This window comes from Pinus tabuliformis, chromosome 5_1 (assembly GCF_031772625.1).
Source record: "Pinus tabuliformis cultivar Carrire ecotype Pingquan chromosome 5_1, CPIR1, whole genome shotgun sequence".
NCBI classification, from domain to species: domain Eukaryota; kingdom Viridiplantae; phylum Streptophyta; class Pinopsida; order Pinales; family Pinaceae; genus Pinus; species Pinus tabuliformis.
In genome coordinates, this window is record NC_142305.1 from 218,374,797 (window position 1) to 218,395,258 (window position 20,462).

A 20,462-nucleotide genomic window follows, 5' to 3' on the forward strand; every position below is an offset into this window, starting at 1 on the left:
CCATGCAGAGGAAGCCAAGTGCTGCGCAAAGCACCAAAGAGGCCAGCGTGTTTGACGCATAGGTCCAGGAAGCTGACGTAGGGCCTCTTGGGGCTGACGCAGGCCAAGAAAGGCTAAGGCAGGGCCAGCGTGAGACAGAGAGGGGCTGACGCAGTCCAGATTGGGCAGACGCTGGGGTTGCAGAGTAGTTTTGTGCTGAGGAGCTGGTGGAAGGATTTTCCGGGGTTTCAGCCAGGAGATTTCTCTCAAACTATAAGGTATAGCTGCTAAGGAAATTCTCTATTGGGTAGGCTAGTTTCGGCACCCAGATTGTACTTTGATATTGATTAATAAGAAAACCCTCAGATAGCTGCACCGATTTTCCCGCATTGGGTTTTTCTAGGGACATTGGTCCAAAAATAATGGTGTCATGTGGTGTGTTTGTTCTTGTTTCTTTTAGTTGCTGATCTGTAATATGTTGATCATGCACTGGTGTTTATTTTCAATATTTACTTTGTAAATAACTTGTTAAAGAAAAATAACAAGTAGGTAGGAATAAATCAGAAAAAGTGCATGAAGGGTTTCTAAACTAAGTAAACTTAGAAACTTCAACACTTAGTTCGAGTAGCGATCGAGATAGGTGATGAACCTTGTATCATGAACACTTGGGAACCTGAGGAAGCATAAGACTGAGGTTGGTCTACCAATTGGGATTGCTGTGATGGAAATGGTTCTTTTAAGACAGCCAGAGTCCCTTTCAGCAAGCGACTAACTTCAGATCGTCGGGGACAATCCTTAGTGTAATGATCCTCCTCACAGATGAGACAAGGATATTTCAGCTTTCTTCAAGAAGCATCATCAACAGACGATTTAGGAGGGTCCTGTTTTGGGGCATCGGCTTTGGCCTTGCCTTTGCCCTTCTTTTTACCTTTAGAGGTTTTATTTTCTGCGGTAGACTGGACATCATGTACCTCAGAGGTTTTACTAGGACTGGATGAATTTTTGGAGGGATTATTGGAACCAGTGTTCGAGATGGATTTCTACTTCGAAGAATCTTTCGTGGGAGTCTGAGACACGAAACCAATGACACCGTTAACAAGTGGTGTATCCGGGGACTTCGATGCTGTCAGATCCGATGATGGTCTCAGAGCATCAGGTAACATCTCATACAATGTGCCAGATTGCGAATAGACCAAGTCTAAATACTGGGCACGGGCGATAGCTTGCTCTTCAGTAACACATCCACCCATGGCTATGTCCTTAGCAATTTTGCTGACGAATGATTTTGTGAACCATTCTGTCAATAACTCATCAACAATCTCAAACTTGATGAGGCGACGCCGATGTCTCCATTCATGGATATGATCGGAGATGTGGGTCACAGTGTCTTGCTTAAGGGACGTAAGCAAATGAGTGCTAGTTTCATAGTGAACTGGCAGTTGGAAATGAGTGAGGAAAGCCATAGCGAGAGAGTTGAAGTCACCGTAGGTACCTCGAGGCAATTCGATGTACCATTTAGTGACAACACCTGTGAGAGTTCTTTGAAAGAGTCGAAGACGGATAGAATCATCGACATACGAATTGGAGGAGCACCAGAGGTGATATGTCATCACGTGGGCTTGTGGATCCTCCTTCGCTTTTCCCTCAAATTTGGGGCAATTGCTTGGAATTTTCGTTGGAACTGGAGGCTAGTAAGGCGAATGAAGAATGGGATCATTTGTGAGCCTCGAAACATCAGGCAGCTCCAACGTAGCCAAGAAAGGCAATTGCGTGTTAAACGACATATAGGGCCTTTGAGGAGACCCAAACTGTGGAGTCCATCCTTGTTGGTAAGGATTTTGCCCCCACAGTGGAGGATTTTGTCCATATGGAATCTGGTTTTGTCCCCACTGAGGGTTACCTTGCCCGTAAGGAGGATTCGGTCCTGGGTAGGTTTGATACTGCCCTACCATAGGCTGCTGATGAGCATTGTACGCGACATACGGGTTATAACGGGTTATAAGGCTGTTGAACTTATTGACCCTGGACGTAAGGAGATTGACCCTGGTGATGATGGGGTTGACCTTGGCCTTGCAAAGGATGACCTTGCTGATAGGCATATAAGGCTTGTTGCTGCCAAGGCTGAAATTGTTGCTACTGCAAAGGCTGGCTTTGCTGCTGCAAAGGTTGACCTTGCTGCTGCAAAGGTTGGCATTGAGAGGACAAAGGTTGAGAGGACTGTTGAACAAACTGAGTCTGTGGCTGCAAAGGTTGTTGCGATTGTTGCAAAGGTTGCCCTTGCGGTTGTAGCAGTTGTCCTTGCTGCGGCAATGCTTGCCCTTGCTGTTGCGAAGGTTCCCCTTGTTGCTGCAAAGGTTGTCCTTGTTGCTGCAAGGGTAGCTGGACAGTTCCTGGGGTTATATCCTGAGGGTATTGATAGTGCCTGAATTGGATCTGGCCATACCCACTAGGAATAGCAGGTTGACCAGGCTGAACATAAGCTCCAGCTTGAGGCATGTAAGGCGGATTAACCAAGGCTTGCGAACCATATGGGAAATAAGCCTGTTGGAATGGGACCTGAGCCATATATGGCTGCTGGTATTGGACGTTACCTGACCCGGACGGACCAATAGGATTAGGAATAATGCCATAAAATGGTTGATTCATTCCAACCATGTGAGTTTGTAATCCACTCACATTGGTTTCGTCGGACATAAGAGGAATATTTTGCTGATTCGACCTCATCTATGCGAAACCACCTCTAGCTCGCCGCTCTGGAAGCTTCTAGATCACGAAGCTTCTCATCCTCTTTGGGAAAACTTCCTTTTTGAGACCATCGTGGATATGAGAGAGAACAAAGCGATGCCATCGCTGGCTTGACAAGGTGCAACAGGCAATCATCGTGGCTTTGAGCTTCATAAGGGTGATGACTCTCATTTTAGGGTTTCATGAGCCATTTCTTCAGGGAAAGCTCCAGAGGTTTTCCAAGCAAAGTTAAAGGAGGGATCTGAGTTGTATACATGGATGAGTATACTATATAATGATCATGTTTTGGGCACTTCAGGGTATGTCACAGGGAAGTGCAGGAGGCGTGACAAAATACTGTGTAACAAGGTTCGCCTTTAATGTCTAAAGAGAACCCTCCTCTCGTTACATGTGACAAGACCTTGGAAAAGGGGGTTGGTGAAAGCTTTGATAATCTAGGTGATGATCAATCTTCCTCAGGTCCACATGACGAATCGAATGACTTTAAGAACATGTGTGTCGAGAAAAATGAGTCTATGGAGAGTGAAGTTCAGACTAACCTTACCTTTCTCAAGGATAGTACTCCCGTTGATTCTCCTTTTGAGAACCTTGAGGAAGGTGGTCCCATTAGCCCCTTAGAGGATGATATTGAAGATTATTTCCATATTGAAAAAGAGAAATAGTAAGTCGTTGGTCCTCAATTTGACTGTGCTCCCGTTTATGACACTGACAAGGAGGATGAGTTTGAGACTGGTCCTCCCTTTCTCTCGGGGATTATTTATGAAGACATATCCATCAATATCTTTGGGAAGGAGAATTATCATTTTCCCTTGCATGAAAAGGAGGAATTGGGGATGATTGATTCTCCTTTTGGGAAGACCCTATCTTTCGTACCAACAATGATAGGATTGATAAGGCCCTTGCTCATACCTACCTTCCTTATGATTTTGGGAGTATATTGAAATTTCAAACCATTTGAGCCTCTAGAGTTGGATTTTTAGGAAAAGGACCCCGTTGAGACTTCACCTTCCCCTTTGCCCTTTTCTATTGTTCATCATCTTGAGTCTTCGTCAAGTGATCCTTGTGAAAATTTGGATGCCCAAATTCCTATTGCAGCGACTGATTACGTTTCTCCTATTTGTTAATTACTGAACCAAATTATTTATTGTTTCCTACAGTAAACACTGAAAGTCTGAAACAAATACACTGCAGACTTCATGATTTAAATAAAATACAGAAACAAGAAACTGAACAAGAAAGAAATACACAACACATCTAGACAGTTATTTTTGGACAAATGTCTCCGGAAAAACCTAATGCAGGAAAACCGATGTAGCAGCTCTAAGGGTTTTATTATTATGCAGTAGTAATTTCTGAATACAATCTCTGGATGCCTTCCCGACAATCTAGTTATAGAGAATATCGCTGTCAGAGAGATAAGTGAGGTAACCTCACACTATCACTGGAAATCCTGGCTGATCTAACCACTGAATGAACTGCCTCTGTGCTGCCTTTGCGTAGTCCCAGCGTTAGCCCAGTGTCACACCCTCTGGAGACAGTGTCACCCCTTCAGCTGATTGATTTACTGCCCAAGAACTTCGATTTGCACCTCCTGGTCTCACACCCCGACTTTCGGCTTCTACAATTGGTTCCTTCAGCAAATTTTTGGATTCCCTCTTGGCTTCTGCATTTCCTCTGTGTGGCCCTGCATGGCTCTGCGTCAACCTCTCTGGCTCTGCGCTGCCTCTACTGGATCTCTCTCTCTCTTCTCTGCTGAGTATTCTCCGACTAAGAGATTTCCCTTCGGATACTATCCCTGCCCCTCACTACAAAAGATCACTATTGAAAATCTCTTTGGCAGCTGCTCTGCTTCAGAAAATCGAACTTTTGATCTCTCTTCTGTGTGTTCTCCAAGTGCCCCTCAAGCCTCTTCTTATATCTTTCTGTTGGAGAACCAACGACCTAGATTAACTTCTAATCAATGGCTTAGATCATTTTGGCTTGATCCTCGTTTTCTTCTAGAAGTTACACCCACAATTAGATTAATACCTTTTAATTATTTTAATTTCCTAAGTTTAGACTTCGGGTCCCATTAAAAATAATTAATTATTTTAATAAAACTATCTCCGGGTGGAATTTCCCAAAACGATTTTTGGGTATTGGAGAATGCATGTGTCTAAGCCTCCCTGCAAATTTTGAGACTTAGAGCACATCCGATGCTACCAAAAATCAACACTCCCTCTGAGCGAGGAATGTATTCTAGCAATGCACCATGCTGAAGCATCACTCTGTTCTGTAACATCTCCTTCTGCCCCGCTGATGTCTGACATACTGTCCACCAACTACTGCGCAAATGATGCATCCGTACTGTTGCTAACCCTTCCACTGTCAACACTGCATCCGTACTTCCACTCCCTCTCAATTCTGCATCCGTGCTGCTGCTAGCCCTGCCACTGCCAACTCTGCATCTGCACTGCGACCTTCTTCAACTGCTGCTGCTACTGCATCAGCAACGGAAAAGCATTCCAAATTACTGAACTGGTGTTCAATATGATGCATCTCGTTGCTGGAGTCCGACTGCTGCTAGTCTCTACGCTGACCCTCTGAAGCCTCTACGCTGCTGCTGACCTCTGCTCTATGCCAACTGCACTGCTGTCAACTTTAGCTCTGCATTGCTCAGTCTCTGGCGCTCCTAGCCACTGCAATTGTCACTCTGGCACTCATTTGCACCAACTGGCACTGGTACATCCTACTACTTCTGATCTGGGCTCCTCAAGGATCCTGACCAAATGTAGTCCTTTCGAACTACAACTCTAAATCTCCTCACGTCCTTCCTAGAGATGCCTAGGTTGTCATGGCGAATTCCTCCTCCTCAATCTTCGCGGCTGCAAACTTCGGATCATGCTTCTCATTTTTGTCCTTCTTTCTGAGAGGATACGGTGTTGCATAGTGACAGAATTCACTACACCTGAAGCATTTGATCTTCGAAACATCTTTTTTCTTCTTCCATTGCTCCTGCTGCCCCTTGGATGCGAGGGTTGCATTCTCTTCTTCCTCCTTGGGCTTCAACCCACTGCTACTGCTTCTGTCAAGTTTACACTTGACCAAGTCTCTCCTCAGCTCCTCTTGCTTAGGAGTTGCCCACATTTCATCCCATTTTGGCAAAGTCGCCTTGCCCAGGATGCTTTGGACAAAGACTTGCCACTCCTCAGATACTGAATTTAGGGCCAGTCTTATCATCTCAGAACCTTGAGGTGTTGACCCCACAACTGCCAACTCACATCGGGTCTCCTGAAGCTTACTGAGGAGCGGATCAATGCGTTCCCCCTTCTGCATCTACCGAGATCTCATCTTCTGCTCCAAGTACATCTTCCGCTGCTTGGAAGATCCTTGATATAGCGTCGACAAAGCATCCCACATCTCCTTGGTAGTGTCTCTGCCAGCGATGTGACAGACTATATGATCCTTCACTTCGTTGAGGATCATTCTCTTGGTCTTTGCCATTTCTCCCTTGTACTTCTTGAGCAGATCTAGATCTGCAGGCTCAACTACCACGCTGTCGACGTAGACTTTGAGAAAATGCTCATCTAAAAGGCATGACATCCTTGCCTTCCAGATCACATAGTTGGATGCACCATCCAACCTATCCTGATCTCTCAATCCACTGGCTGTCATCTCTGCCAATCAAAATGTTAAATGACCTCCTCTCTCCTGCTGCGGCTCAGCAAATGAGAATTCGAATTCCCTGGCTAGAAATTCTCTGAGGAAGAAATTCCCTCAAGTGTCTCTCTTCTTCCTTCTGACGTTTTTTTGCCCAATAATTGCCCGCAGGAAAATTGCGTCCCACTAGAAACCCCTTCTTCGCTAAAGCTTCTATTGTGTTGCTCCCTCTGCCGCTGACATATTTCGATTTGGAAATCCTACCTCTTTGTCAACTCACTCAGAGAGAGATTTACCATGAAAATCTAGCCATCCTAGCCTGAACTGCGCAATCCCTCTGGGGATTCGAATTGCTGCCTCTGCAGGAATTTCGAACTCCCTTCCTCCTTCAGTGCTGGGCTCTTCCGGCATTGTTTTCTTGTTTCACTTGCAACTTCGATACCATGTGAAAATTTGGATGCCCAAATTCCTACTGCAACAACTGATTACATTTCTTCTATTTGTTAATTACTAAACCAAATTATATACTGTTTCCTACAATGAACACTGAAACGAATACACTGCAGCCTTGACCATTTAAATAAAATACGGAAACAAGAAAGAATACACAACACATCTACATAGTTATTTTTGGACAAATGTCCTCGGAAAAACCCAATGCTGGAAAACAAGTGCAACAACTCTGAGGGTTTTATTATTATGCAGTTGTAATTTCTGAATATAATCTCTGGATGCCTTCCTGACAATCCAGTTACAAAGAATATTACTGATAGAGAGATAAGTGAGGTTACCTCACACTATCACTAGAAATCCTGGTTGATCCAGCCACTGAATGAACTGCCCTTGGCTGCCTCTGTGCAGTCGCTACGTCAGCGCAACGTCACACCATCTAGGGACAACGTCACCCCTTCAGCTGATCGATTTGTTGCCCAAGAACTTCGATTTGCACCTGTCGGTCTCGCACCCCGACTTCTAGCTTCTGCAATCGATTCCTTTAGCAAATTTTCGGATTCCCTCTTGGCTTCTGTATTTCCTTTGCGTGGCCCTGCGTTAGCCTCTCTGTCTCTGCGCTGCCTCTACTAGATCTCTCTCTCTCTCTCTCTTCTTTGTTGAGTATTCTCCGACTAGGAAAGATTTCCATTCAGATACTATCCCTACTCCTCACTGCAAAAGATCACTATCGAAAATCTCTCTGGTAGCTGCTTTGCTTTAGAAAATCAAACTTCTGATCTCCCTTCTGTGTGTTCTCCAAGTGCCCCTCAAGCCTCTTCTTATATCTTTATGTTGGACAACCAATTGCCCAGATTAACTTCTAATCAATGGCCTAGATCATTTTGGCTTGATCCTCGCCTTCTTCTAGAAGTTACCCCCACAATTATATTAATACCCTTTAATTATTTTAATTTCCTAAGTTTAGACTTAGGGTCCCATTAAAAATAATTAATTATTCTAATAGAACTGTCTACGGGTGGAATTTCCCAAAACGATTTCTGGGTGTTGGAGAATGCATGTGCCTAAGCCTCCCTGCAAATTTTGAGATTTAGAGCACATCCGATGCTTCCAGAAATCAACAATCCCCTCACCCCTTGTCATATGATCTCAAGTAACCATGAGCCAAAGTATAATGTCAAGGAAGAACACCTCATTGATTATACTTTACCTCCTCGGACACACCGTCAGGGTTTTGATCACTCCATGACCTCCTCTCTCCAATGTGACCATCACCTTGAGAAACCCATTTGTTGTACTCCTTTTCCTAACCCTTCGTTCCCCTCTCATCACAACCTTGTGGCATTTACAAAGCATAATATTATAAACTATGATTGTGATAAGGAGTTCTTAAGAGTGATCATTCATTCCACCATTATGTTCTTAGAAGGAAAGCCCGAGACTCCTAGATCGACCTATTTTTTTTCTCCTAAGACTTTCCTTTGCCTCGAGTGGAGATCATGTTTTCTTGCCTCCCACTCGCTTCATCCGCCATGTGACTATGTCCACATTCGATTTGGGAGTTGCTACATGAGTAATCATATTGGTAGGCATGTGTACATTGATGTGATGATATGCTGGTTGCATTGGCTTTATGATTACACTTAGTATTAGCGTTACTATATACATGTTAGGATAAGATGCATTGCATGCTCATTTTCTCATTAGAATTAACATCATATGATATTTCTCATGGTAGATTAGATGCATTTAGATTAAATTTGCGTTATATATTCTTTCTTGTTGATTTTATTGCTTAACATTAAGCATGTGCGATCATGAGACGCCACGAAAGCATGCCGCCCCTCTGTTCTCATCTGATATATGTGCAGGTAACAGGTCTATGGTAACCAAGAGATTGTTGGAGTTCTCGTGACCTCCCGTTCGAGTAGCTTCATCCACTTCTTCGAGAGATCACTTCCCAGTTGGAGCCAGATGTTATCCGCCATTTTGTGGGTGATATCCCTAGGAGAAATGTTTTCTCCAAGATGGTCCTCAGTCGGCATCCAACAACCCCTTGCAACCACCAACTAGCTCTTTGTTCCATTTCTCTGCCACCTGAGACAGCCATGTGGTCCCTCACCCGTTTGCCATGATCGTATGTTTGAAGGTGGGCCTTCCGAACCTAAAGTTATGCCTTGTCATTTGGTAATTGAGTATCGTAGTTTGCTTATCATGGACACTTTTGGGCATGGATTAATGGGGGGATTTGGTAGAAAGAGTGGGCTAGGTCTATGGTTTTGCCCCCTAGACCCCTTTTGGATGTTAACCTTGGATTCTAGTCCTGTGGGATCTCTTTTATTGACCATTTGGCTTTAGGGATGGTATTTCACGGGAAACCCTGATTTAAGTTGCGTGGTTCTGCTCCCCCATCCGTATATATTACCCTATTTCCACTACTTATTACCCCATTGATCATTTCTCCCACCTGGGTTCACATTCTTCCACTTGGTCCACATAGGGTTAACTCTCCCCTTCCCCTTGCCCACATCTTGGGTTGGGCCTGGAATGATGCCCCAGAGTTTGATGCAGCTAAAAAGAAAGATAAAAGCGTAATTGGCCACATTCAATAGGAAAATGTAACACAAAATGAAAAAGATGATCGGGACAAACACATTTAGCATGTGGGTAAAAGCCAATACATGAGCTCTACCCCATCATCATGGCCATCACCTTGGTTCCTACAGGTTCTATGAGCCTCCTTTATCATATAGTAATCCATGGTTGTACCAACCCCTGGTGGGCAATGAACTACCCTACCTTAAAAGGGGCTATTCACTGCTATATCTCATACATCATGCTCTTATCCCTTGAACCCCAAGCAGTTAATCAAAGAAAAATCATAAAAAGGCAAAAGGCATATAAAGAAGGGTGGAAAAATCAAGGCTAGGGCACCTCATGTACCACAATTGCACCCTCCTATACATTATAAACCCCATTGTGGGCTTCCCTTTTATTAACTATCCTTGCACCCCAACATGTGGCCCAGGGCTGCCCTTTTTCGTCCCCTACTTCATTCACATCTCTATCACATGCCACCACCTTTTAAAGGATGTACCTTGAACATATTATCCCCTTTAAAAGTAGAAACCACCTAATAGGATACTTGGTTAACCCCATTTGAAGTTTAGGAGACATTGACACATCCCGAAGCCCATAATGGAAGCGTAGACCATTATGAAGTCCCCACCTGTAGTCCATGGTTGGTAAGCTCATTTACTATATTTCTCTGATGACTTGTTGTACTGGAAGGCTAGGGGACGCATTCGATCTTATGCAGGATTGCAGATGATCTCCATCTTGGGTTTGGTCTCCCTGTACGGGGTCCTAACCCTTCAGAGCGTTACATTGGCACATTTAGGGTGTCTTGAGAGCCATGGGCATCCACAATAGTAGACAACACTCCATGTATCCCCGAGGATGTTTAAAGATTGCTCGAGATTCACCTATTGGATGAGGAAGATGCACTTGGTTCGCCTCTGCCTAGCAGGCCCCACAAATGTACCATGCACTTGGCAGCTGACCCAAGACTTGTATCTCTCTAGAGATTTTCGCCATTCCTTCTTGGTGGACATAATTTTTGGAGCATGGAATGAATTTTGATGTTTGGATAACTTTCATGTTTTGGAGCTTCTTGATGGAAAGTTTTTGGATGGTTGGATATATTCTTATACATGTAAGTACATTTTAATGCTATTCTTTCTATCTTAATTCTGTCACATACATTGTTGCTGGGATTTCTCTATACTAGGGCTTATTTGCTGCATCTCTTATGCGAAGTTGTGGAAATTTTGTTTCTGGATAGTAAATGTTTCATGTATGGGCCATGTATAATAAATGAATGTTCTTAGGGATGTTTCATTACTGTAATTCATCTTGACAAGCCATTTATCTTGCAAGATGAAGTATAAAGTCTTTGAAGCTGCTTTTGCTACCGCCCTAGTGCCAAGCGAAGTTGTCTTTGAGGCCTCCTTGACCTAGAAAATTCAAAGGTCCATAGTCATAATTCTACCCGACTCCAATCTCCCCAAAGGATTAGGCACTGGTCCACCCAAAGTTGATCACCTTAAACCTATTTTCCTTCTCCCCTTTCCTCTTCTCTAGGTCTAGTCCTCTAGGTCACCTAGGGCATCAATTATCTCATGATCTAGCCATCCAAATACTTTGATTTTTGGTCCACAACTGCGTTGGTGTGTCCTCAAGAAGCCCTCCAAATTTCATGAGATTTCGACAGTGGGATCTTGAGATATCACAAGCCCTAGCTCGAAGACCAATTCTTGCCCTTGGTTTCCCTTAGGCTAGAAACCTCACTGGGATCCTTGCATTTTCTTTCATTGAAAATTCATTCTTTGATCCCTTTCCCCTCCCTCCTCTTGACCTAACTCGGGTCCACTTGGTCCTGTGTGGTCCCATATCTTATCAAAGTCAACTCTTCAAAAATCACTTGGGAAACCAAGTTCCACTAGGATTTTAGGGTTTAGGAAGCTCCTTTACAAGTCACATTCCCTAAGCCAAGCCCTCAAATCCCTATTCCCCTATCCTAGAGAACCTTGCGCCTTGCTTAAAAAGCAAGCAAGTCCCATTCTTGAGTTTCTTCTAGGAAAGGGTCATCGAGATCACTTCACACCCATCTTAGTTGATCTATCCTTCATAAGTGATTGTCTATATATCGGGTCTTCTCCCATCAGTGAAAGTTCGTAAAGAGTAGGGAGCGTTCACTGTGGTGATAGTGGGCTTTAGCTTTGTTGTTGCTCTTAGCCTAGCAAGTGCCTCTCTAGGACCCCCTGCTAGTTTAAGCGGTAACAGTGACTTCCAAGATGAAGTATGCAGTAGATGGAAACTTGAGAGAAGTACAAAGTGAAGAATTACCTCATTAAGGGGGAGAAGACTATGAAAGGACATCTTGTCAGGTATGCTTCTGTTAAAAGTTTATCATCTTTATGATTTCTGTTGAAAAATCACATCAGATAGATGTAGAGATCATCTTCCTTGATAAAGCAAGAAGTGTAAATAAGAGCTACCTCAAGTTTGTGAGGTACATGAAGAAATGTAATACTTGTAAGCAGAAAGAAGACTTTGTATAGGCTCCTCAGATTTGATACACTTGGATTAATGGATCAAGGTTGATCCTATATGATTTGCTTTTCTGACAAAAGAAGAAGAAACCATGTGTCAGAGGGAGTTGCATTGACTGAAAGATTTGCTTTAAAGGGAGTAGTCATGGCTTCCTTAGGAACCCTTGTTTTAGCTCTAGAGGGAGTTGACCTCTGAATTCAAAGTGAAGGATTTAGACTAGATAACTAATACACTTTAATAGCATTAGTGGTAGAAGGAGCAACCTGGTTTGCCACGACAAAATCTGCTTAAGAAAGAACACCTAGGTAGGGTAACTTGAAAGTAGCCAAGATGATGGATCAAGTAAAGGAAGCAAACCAGTTTATGGTTGAGCCAAGGCATATAGCTCAACATGTGTTGAAGTACTAGCATGGTATAGTTGGTCATGGTATAATTAGTTATGGTTTGAGATATGACTCAGAGTGCGATGTATAACTACTGGAAGTGTAGATGGTAGGAAGAGTACTTCAAGAGGATGCTTCATTTTTGGGCTTCATTATGATCTTTTCGATGAGCAAGAAGCAGACACCTATTGCACTCAGAGGCCGAGTATATTGTAGCTTGAATAAGTGTGTTGTGAAGCAGTGTGACTTCAACTTGCAGGATTGTTTGATCAGGTGTAGATGACAATGTGATGATAGGACGAGGTATATTGAGGAGAGTAGTATGCCTCCAATACTATCAAGTAGATTGTCCCAAGACAAGCTTGGAAGTGATTGAGCATGCCTCTCTCAGCAAGAGGGAGTGGTGAGACAACATCATCAAGGATAGTCATTCTTATGAAGAATTTTCCTATACCTCTCTCAACGAGAGTGCTAATATGATAGCATCATGGACAGTGATTCTCCCTGTGTCAAGGATGTTGACCAGTTGGGGAGAATGGTCCAATAGAGTATAATCATTCTCTCTGTGTCAAAGATGTTGACTAGTTGGGGAGAATGGTCCTAGAATCCCAGGATCACTCAGTTGGGTGTGTGGCTCTTAGCATTAGGCTCAGCCTCTCCAGATAGGATGAGGAGCTCAGGCTCTGTCTCTTTGGATAGGATAAGGAGCTCATTTACCATCGGGTCCAGTTGCTCATATAGAGTGTGGCCTTTGGAGTTTCACCACGAGTCAAATGAGATTGTGGCCAGGATGTTGAACCAAGACTAGTCTAGGTCAGAAGTACTGACCAAGATTATGGATCAGTGGTACCGACCATAGATGCTAAATGTTTTGCCATGTGTCAGGAGTACTGACTAGGATTATGGGTCATGAGTACCGACCAATTGTGGCAACTTGTTGATGTTGATAATTTACCTTATGTTAGAGTTGCTGACTAGGTTGATGATGAATTCTTATAACCTTTTCTTAGAGAAATTTGTCAACATGAGAACATCTAGATAGTCATTATGAATACCTCCTTAGTTAAGAGGGAGTGTTGAATTTTGTAACTATGGTCAGTCTTCATAATTGTTTTTGTCCTTGATGTATTTGTAATTTTGTAAAGCATGTCCTTCATGCTTGGGTCAAAAGAAAAATATTGTAAAACATGTTCTTCATGCTTGGGTCAAAAGATAAATATTGTAAAGCATGTTCTTCATTCTCTTTTCAAAAGAAGAAAATTTGAATTTAAAAATAAAAACAAAATTTTGGCTCCAAAAGAAGCCAAGTTGGCCTCCTCCTTGTCAAGTCGGCCCCTTAAAGTGATCAAGTTGGCGCAGTTAAAGGAATCCGTTTGACCTTCAAGATGCCTATTTAAGTGAGTCAACCTCCTCTCCATGAAGCAACTTTCGGATCTGATCATCAAGGCATCTTATCTTCTGTTTAGCCGTGCAAACAAGACAAGGAAGAAGGACGAGTTCAAGGACAAATCTCTATCTCAAGAGCAGGATCGAATTTTCTGGAATGCCAGCCTACCAAATCTCTGCGGAATAGTGAATTCTTGAGGCAAGATTCTAAGACAGACATGATGAATTTCTGAGGTGCAATGGAGTTGCAGGAACGAGTTTATGAATGAAGGACGAATTCTGTCCTAGAACAGATCAGAGCAAATTTTTTGGTGCAGAAAATTGACGTGACGAGGAGGATGTACCGGGTTTGACCTAGTGATTGTCTAAGATGTATCTCTGTTGAATTGAAGGATTTCCCTATTGAAAATGTTGCTGGGTTTTCCCCCATGTGGGTTTTCCTAGGGTAAACTCTTGTGTTCTTGTGTGGCTGTATTTTTATGATCCTCTAGCTTTTTGTTTTACTGTTGAAGTTCTCTGTGTAGTTGTTTATGATGAATAATAAATGTAAGAAAAGATCAATCTAAGAAAATTCATTAGAAACAATTATCAGTTTAGAGGACTATTAAAAAATCAATAACCCAGTCCCTAGATCCTTTTCCTCTGCACATCTCCCTCCCATTGTGGCTGCAGGCACTTGGATCCGAGGGTTTTCCCATGTTTTCACATATAGAATTCATGTTTCTACTTTACTTCTTGTTCTTTATATAGGAAACTTTTTAGTTCTCTACTTTGTATTGACATCATTGTTCTTACCAGTCCCATTGACCTACTTTTCTGGTCATTGGTTGGACATTAATATATTTATCTTATCTTATCTACCTTTACTGGTTGCTTTTTTTAAGTAATAGATGAAGAACTATTTTTTCTTCTCAGTGGCAAGGTTGCATAAATTTCATAAACTGTGGATATTGACCAGCAGATGCATAATATAATTCAAAATTTGATTTTTTTTAATTCCATACAGTTCAGCAGTTCAGGGCATTATTTACAGTGCCTTTCTTTTACATAGCGAGCATTCTCAATCTATCAAGGAGTTCTTTCACTGACAATAGTATAACATTTGAATTTTATTTGTTCCAAGTTGCGTGCCCACTGATTGTTATTGCGCTAGGATTAGGCCTTAATTTTTTATTGGGTGTTTAATATGTGGGTTATATTCTGTGTATCTGTGGAGGTTTGACTGAATTTTTCTTGTTTGATGTGCAGCTCTGTCTTTTGCATCCCTCAAAGTACAAATTTGAGCATCCAAGATTTTGTTATGAACGTCTTGAATACCTTGGGCAGAATATACAGGTAACTTCTCAGACACATTAACAACATATTTTATCCATAATTTAACTTTAATTGAGCACAAAAGAGAGTAATCTACCTTTGTTTGGATATCCAATCAATTGTCTAATGGATCTTTTCTTGGTGTCTTATGAAAAATTAATTACTTAAGTTTTTTTTTCTTTGGTCCATGAATAAAATTCCACTAAAAAGACATTAATGTACAAGATTGTATACCGATAATACAGCTTTGTTGATCTGATAAAGGGTCTGATATTTAGGAGTCGGCCCATAGATTAGTCCTACCAAAAGATTGATAACTTTATGTACAAGCTGATTGAAATGCCCACTTAAAACTGACCAAAATCCCCAAACGAAGCAACATCTAGGTTTTAGCTTGGTATTTTTTCAATCTTTATTCAAGGGCATATTTTGTATGACTCCATTACATGCTTGTTGATATGCCCACTGAAAACCTGACCCAAAGCCCCAAATTATGCAACATCTTGATCTAACTTTTGGCTCTTCCACTTTTCAGTCTTCCTCTTTTATAAAAATGTAATGGTTAGGGTTATGTATTATAGAAAACCACTATGGCCTTACCCATACAGCTTTCCATGAATCAAAGTATCATTTTTAGCAGTCGAATTTCTAGCCTCAAGGTGGCTGGTAGCTTACCCCCATTTGGTTTTCCATGACACAACATAATTTCCTTGCTAATAACCTTCCTTTCTCTGTCAATATGACAAGAATGTTGACTTACAATTTATCTGAATGCAGGCTTTTGTGAGTAGAGTTATTCAGATATCTGTCTTCCAGATCCATCACAAAAATCTTTTAGAATGCTGACGCGTTTCGAAACAGCTAATGTAGTTCATCTTCAGGACTTACAAATTGATTGCATAGTAAGATACAAAAATATACATTTCTAGAGTGGGTTTGGAGGTGCTTGAAGTCATTTTCCTTGCTTGAAGAGAGATGAACTTAGTGTGGCTTGTGAACCCACAACTGTGTTCTTTCAGCTTCTCTCCCCATTATTTTTTTCTGATTCTCTTCCTCTTGTGAGATGAATATGCTCAACCTTCTGACTAGATTCAGCATTTGGGTTGGGGGGGATCCTTGCAAAGTAAATCATGAACTACATAAGAGTCATCTGTTCCACCAGAATGGAGAGCCTTACTTTCACCTCTTTTTTGCTACTATTCTCCCTGGAGTTGGGACTTACTTTTACAACCATGTTATCGATGGAGGGAGAAATCTGCTGAACCTCTTTCAGTGTTTAAATGGATTTTCATTCCAACATCTCTGATGGGTGCCTCTGAGATGCTTTTCTTGGAGTGACAGATTGTGCTTGTTAGGCTATTTCAATTTCCACTGAATTCACTAGCTGTTCATTTTCTACTTGAGTTTCCTCTCCGGTCAAGGGAGGGAAGTTTCTGTGGGCTTACTCATCTTGAACAGTGTTGGAAGTTGTCAATTGATTCTAGCTTGGACCTAGTTTTGGCTCATTTTGGGGTTGAGATGTAGCTGAGCATTGCCATATTTTATTTGGGCTTTTGGTTACCATTTGAAATTCATCCTCTTTTGCTGATATTAGAGAAGCCAACATTTGTGTAGTGGTTGAAATTGCTTTATTGATGGCAATTATTACATCTGAATAGGTGTTTCTGGTAATCCAATGCATATAGATGAGTTCGATTATCAATTTGTAGTTCTATTGATCCAGGGAGTACTTGTTTGAGATTTACTTCAATGTTAGCTTTTGGTTGCTCCAAAATTATTTTCACGTAGCTAGGGGAGTGCTTCATGTGATGTGGAGGGCTTATGGTTCCCTAGGCCCTTTATTGTATTTTGGTTGACTTACGTTTGGTGAGATTAGTGGGTGTATGCTTGCCTTGGATCAGAACTAGGGAGGCACATTTCTTGATGTGGTAGTTGGTGCACATGTGGCAGTTTGACATCTTCTACAAGGTTGCAGTTGTTGAGGATGGGAGCTTGGGACATGTGAAGTGACTATCTTGGAGGAGGGTGTTATACACTTAGAGGTTGGGCACAAAACCCTATGATCATTGGCGCCACCTTGCACATTGAGTGAGGGAGCCATTGTAGGAGGATTCACCATCTTGCTTAGAGGAGTAACTGACATGTGGACACCTAGAATTGGAGGGTGCACCACCTTGGCGGTTGTGTCTAGAGGGTCAACAAATGAAGAATAGTAGCCTTAAGTGCCCCAACACTCCACTAGAAGCTTTAATACTCCATTGCACACTTTGGCACATGCTCTAGATCCAAAATTTTATGATGATGATTTCATTGCTCAAAGCAATGGGAAAGGAATGCCCCACATAAGGACAAGGAGGTGGCCAATGGAGTGATGAAAGCTTTTCAGAGGTTGTTTCGAGCTTCTTTACAAACTGATATAAGGGAGAAATTTGTCTATTTTGTTGTTGGATTAGAGGATTTTGTAGACATATTAGCTTTGGATTAGAGGAGGACCATGACCCTGGCTAAATGGTGGACTTGTCATGGGGAAAATGGTGTTTATTTGCAAATCCTTACCACTCATAATCACAAGTGGCAAGCTCTTCATCCGCAGAGCGCAATTGGAGCACCTATAGTTTCATTCATTTTGTGAAGTGCGACAGGTTGAGATCATAGAAGGCTGAGGATCTTGTATATGTGCATTCAAAGTTACACCTTGTATCTCATATGGGTGATGAATATATAAGTGGACCTCATAAAGATTGGGATGTGGAAGCACAATGCACATACATGGAACTCTTTATTGTTGCTCTTGATATTGGTGGTGATGCAAATGGAAGTAGAGCAACCTCTTCTTCCAATCCATACCCTACTTCTGTTGAACAAGCATCTTGTTCTATTTTTGTTGATGAGGATGAGAATTGTTATGGCATGTAATTGTAATTGTCTTTAGCTCATGTTTTATTCATTTTTAGCATGTATAAAGGTTGGTTTTGGAATCATGGATGTACAATGTCATGTATAAAGGTTAATTTTCGATTTTGCATCATGTGGTCATCTATGAGAGTTGATATAAACTTGGTTTTCCTTCTAAAATGTCATTTATGTGTCTTGTTCTTTTTTTTTTTCTTGCAAAATAATATGTTATTAACTTATTTGTAATATATATGTCTTTTTGTTGAATTTGTAACTATGGTCGATCTTCATAATGTATATTTGAATTTTGGCCACTTGATGTACTTGTATTGATTATTGTAAAGCATATTTTTAAATTCTAGAGTAAAAAAAAAAATTATTTTGAGTCAAAGTCCCATTGCGACTTTTAAAAGAAAATTTGAATTTTTGAATTGTAATTTTTGGCTCCAAAAGTTGTCAAGCCGACCTCCCTCCAAGTCAAGTCGGTCTAGGGAAAAGATACACCCCTTCAGTCAAGACAAATCACTATATAAAGGTACTCAACCTCCTCTACAAGGGCAATTTACATCTTATCTCAAGAAGCATCTTCTGGGCAAGCAAGTGAAGGATAAGGACAAGGAGGACGAAAAAGAAGGATGAATTCATCTCTTCTCTCTCTCTCTCTCTTTCAACTTGCATGTGTGGATAGTCTCTCTCTGTAGCTCACATATTTCTAAGCAGTTCTATTGCAAGGGGCTGAAATTCTAGGCAGTTGCAGGGGCCGAAATTCTGGGGTAACTGGCAGTTGCAAGAGGGCCAGAATTCTAGGCTAGATTAGGCAGAGCAAAGTTTTGGATCAGATTGGGAGACTTGACTTGGAGGGGTTGACCAAGTTTGGCCATAGGTTTAGGTGTATCTCTTTTTGAACAGAAGAATTTCTCTATTGAAAAGGTTGCTGGATTTTACCCCTTGGTGGGTTTTCCTAGGGTAAATCTTGTCTCTTCTTTGTGCATTGCAATCTCTACTATTCTACTATTCTTGTATGGTTGAATTTATGAAGTATAATTGCTGAATGATATATTGGAATAATTTAAAAGAAGATCAACATCAAAAGTAATTATCTGTTTTTTAGAAACACTGTGCTAGTCTCTGTTGCACTAAGAAAATCAACGTGGTATTAGAGCTGAGGTGAAGGAAGGAACACTGAGATCACCTTTAAGAAAACCCTACTTTGAAATTCTATTGCTTTAGCCCTTATTGTTGATTCACATCCATGGCTTCCTTTATGAAATTTGAGAACAAATTGGAAGGACACTCAAACTACTTGGGATTGATATTATTCTTGCAAAGAACAAGGTATTGGATATTGTGATAAGAAAAGTCGTGGAATGAACAAATGTTATAGGAAAGGAAAAGTTTAAAGAAGATGATCTCAATGCCATGAGCATTATTGTGGACTCCATTAGAGATCATCTAATACATTACATTGCAAAGCTGGATACTTCTAAGAAGATGTATGATGCCTTAACAAATCTATTCACTATCAAGAATGTTGGTCAAGTCATGAGCTTGAAGAATGAACTTTGTGATGTGACGATGACAAATGATGATATTATAGCTTCATATTTTGTAAGGATTTCTCAAATAAAGGACCAAATCACAGTAATTGGAGAAACTATTCTTGAGAGTGAACTTGTGATTACAACGCTCAATGGTTTACATAGATCATGGGATGCATTTGCAACAAGTATAAGTAGCAGGAAGGGAGCTCCCTCATTTGAAGAATTGTGGGCCTCTTGTGCTCAAGAAGAATGAAGGTTTATATCAAGAGATAGGAAGGAAGAAGCTACTTAAGCACTTGCAGCGTGCTTCAAGAGAAGTAGAGGAAAGAAGAAAAGTGGCTCTCAAGGAAAGAAGGACATGTTAAGAATTCAATGCTATGGTTGTTAGAAATATGGACATTTCAAAAAGGATTGTCCCGAATTGGCTAACAACAAAAAAATAAAAAGAAAACAACATGCTTCCGCAGTTGATTTTGGAGATGAAAACTCAAAGGAGCCCAAAGGTGACTGTTGTTGCCCGGATTGTACAGGAACCACGACAACCGCTCAGGGCAGGGGTTGTCATTCTGAGCCCTGCCCACTCCATTCCAGCGATTTCCGAACATCAGGCTATGGGGGGTAGTCCCTATGGAATGAGGTGAAAGGAAAACAAGTTGGGAACCAACTCGGTTGGGAGACACGGATGGGTGGTCTAACTACTTGGTTAAAATTAGCAAGACTTAAGGATTTAATTAGATTTAGTGATGAGACCAGTGCCATATAGAGTCACAATTCTTGCTTATTACAAATTTAGATCAAGTAACCGGATGGACACTCGCTGTTTAATATGACATACTAAGCTATATGAGATGCAATTCCTAAGAACTAGATGTGGTGCAAGGGTGTTGGTTAATTTTAGATTAAATGCCTAGTCTAAGTTGAACCTCTCCCTTAACTATTTCGCTGTTTTGAGAAACAGTCTTCAGAGTAGGTTGTGAGATGGAAGCCAACAGGAAGCAAGTAGTGGCTTGATTAA

General features: G+C 41.5%; 1 protein-coding gene across 1 annotated transcript in view; it reads left to right on the top strand.

The window, feature by feature from the left end:
• The window catches only part of LOC149164184 (ribonuclease III domain-containing protein RNC1, chloroplastic-like), a 214,111-nt gene that overhangs the window by 144,528 nt on the left and 49,121 nt on the right, over positions 1–20,462 (top strand). The window contains 1 exon segment of the mRNA XM_089431989.1: positions 14,946–15,032. Within this exon segment, the coding sequence (XP_089288115.1) occupies positions 14,946–15,032 (87 nt within the window).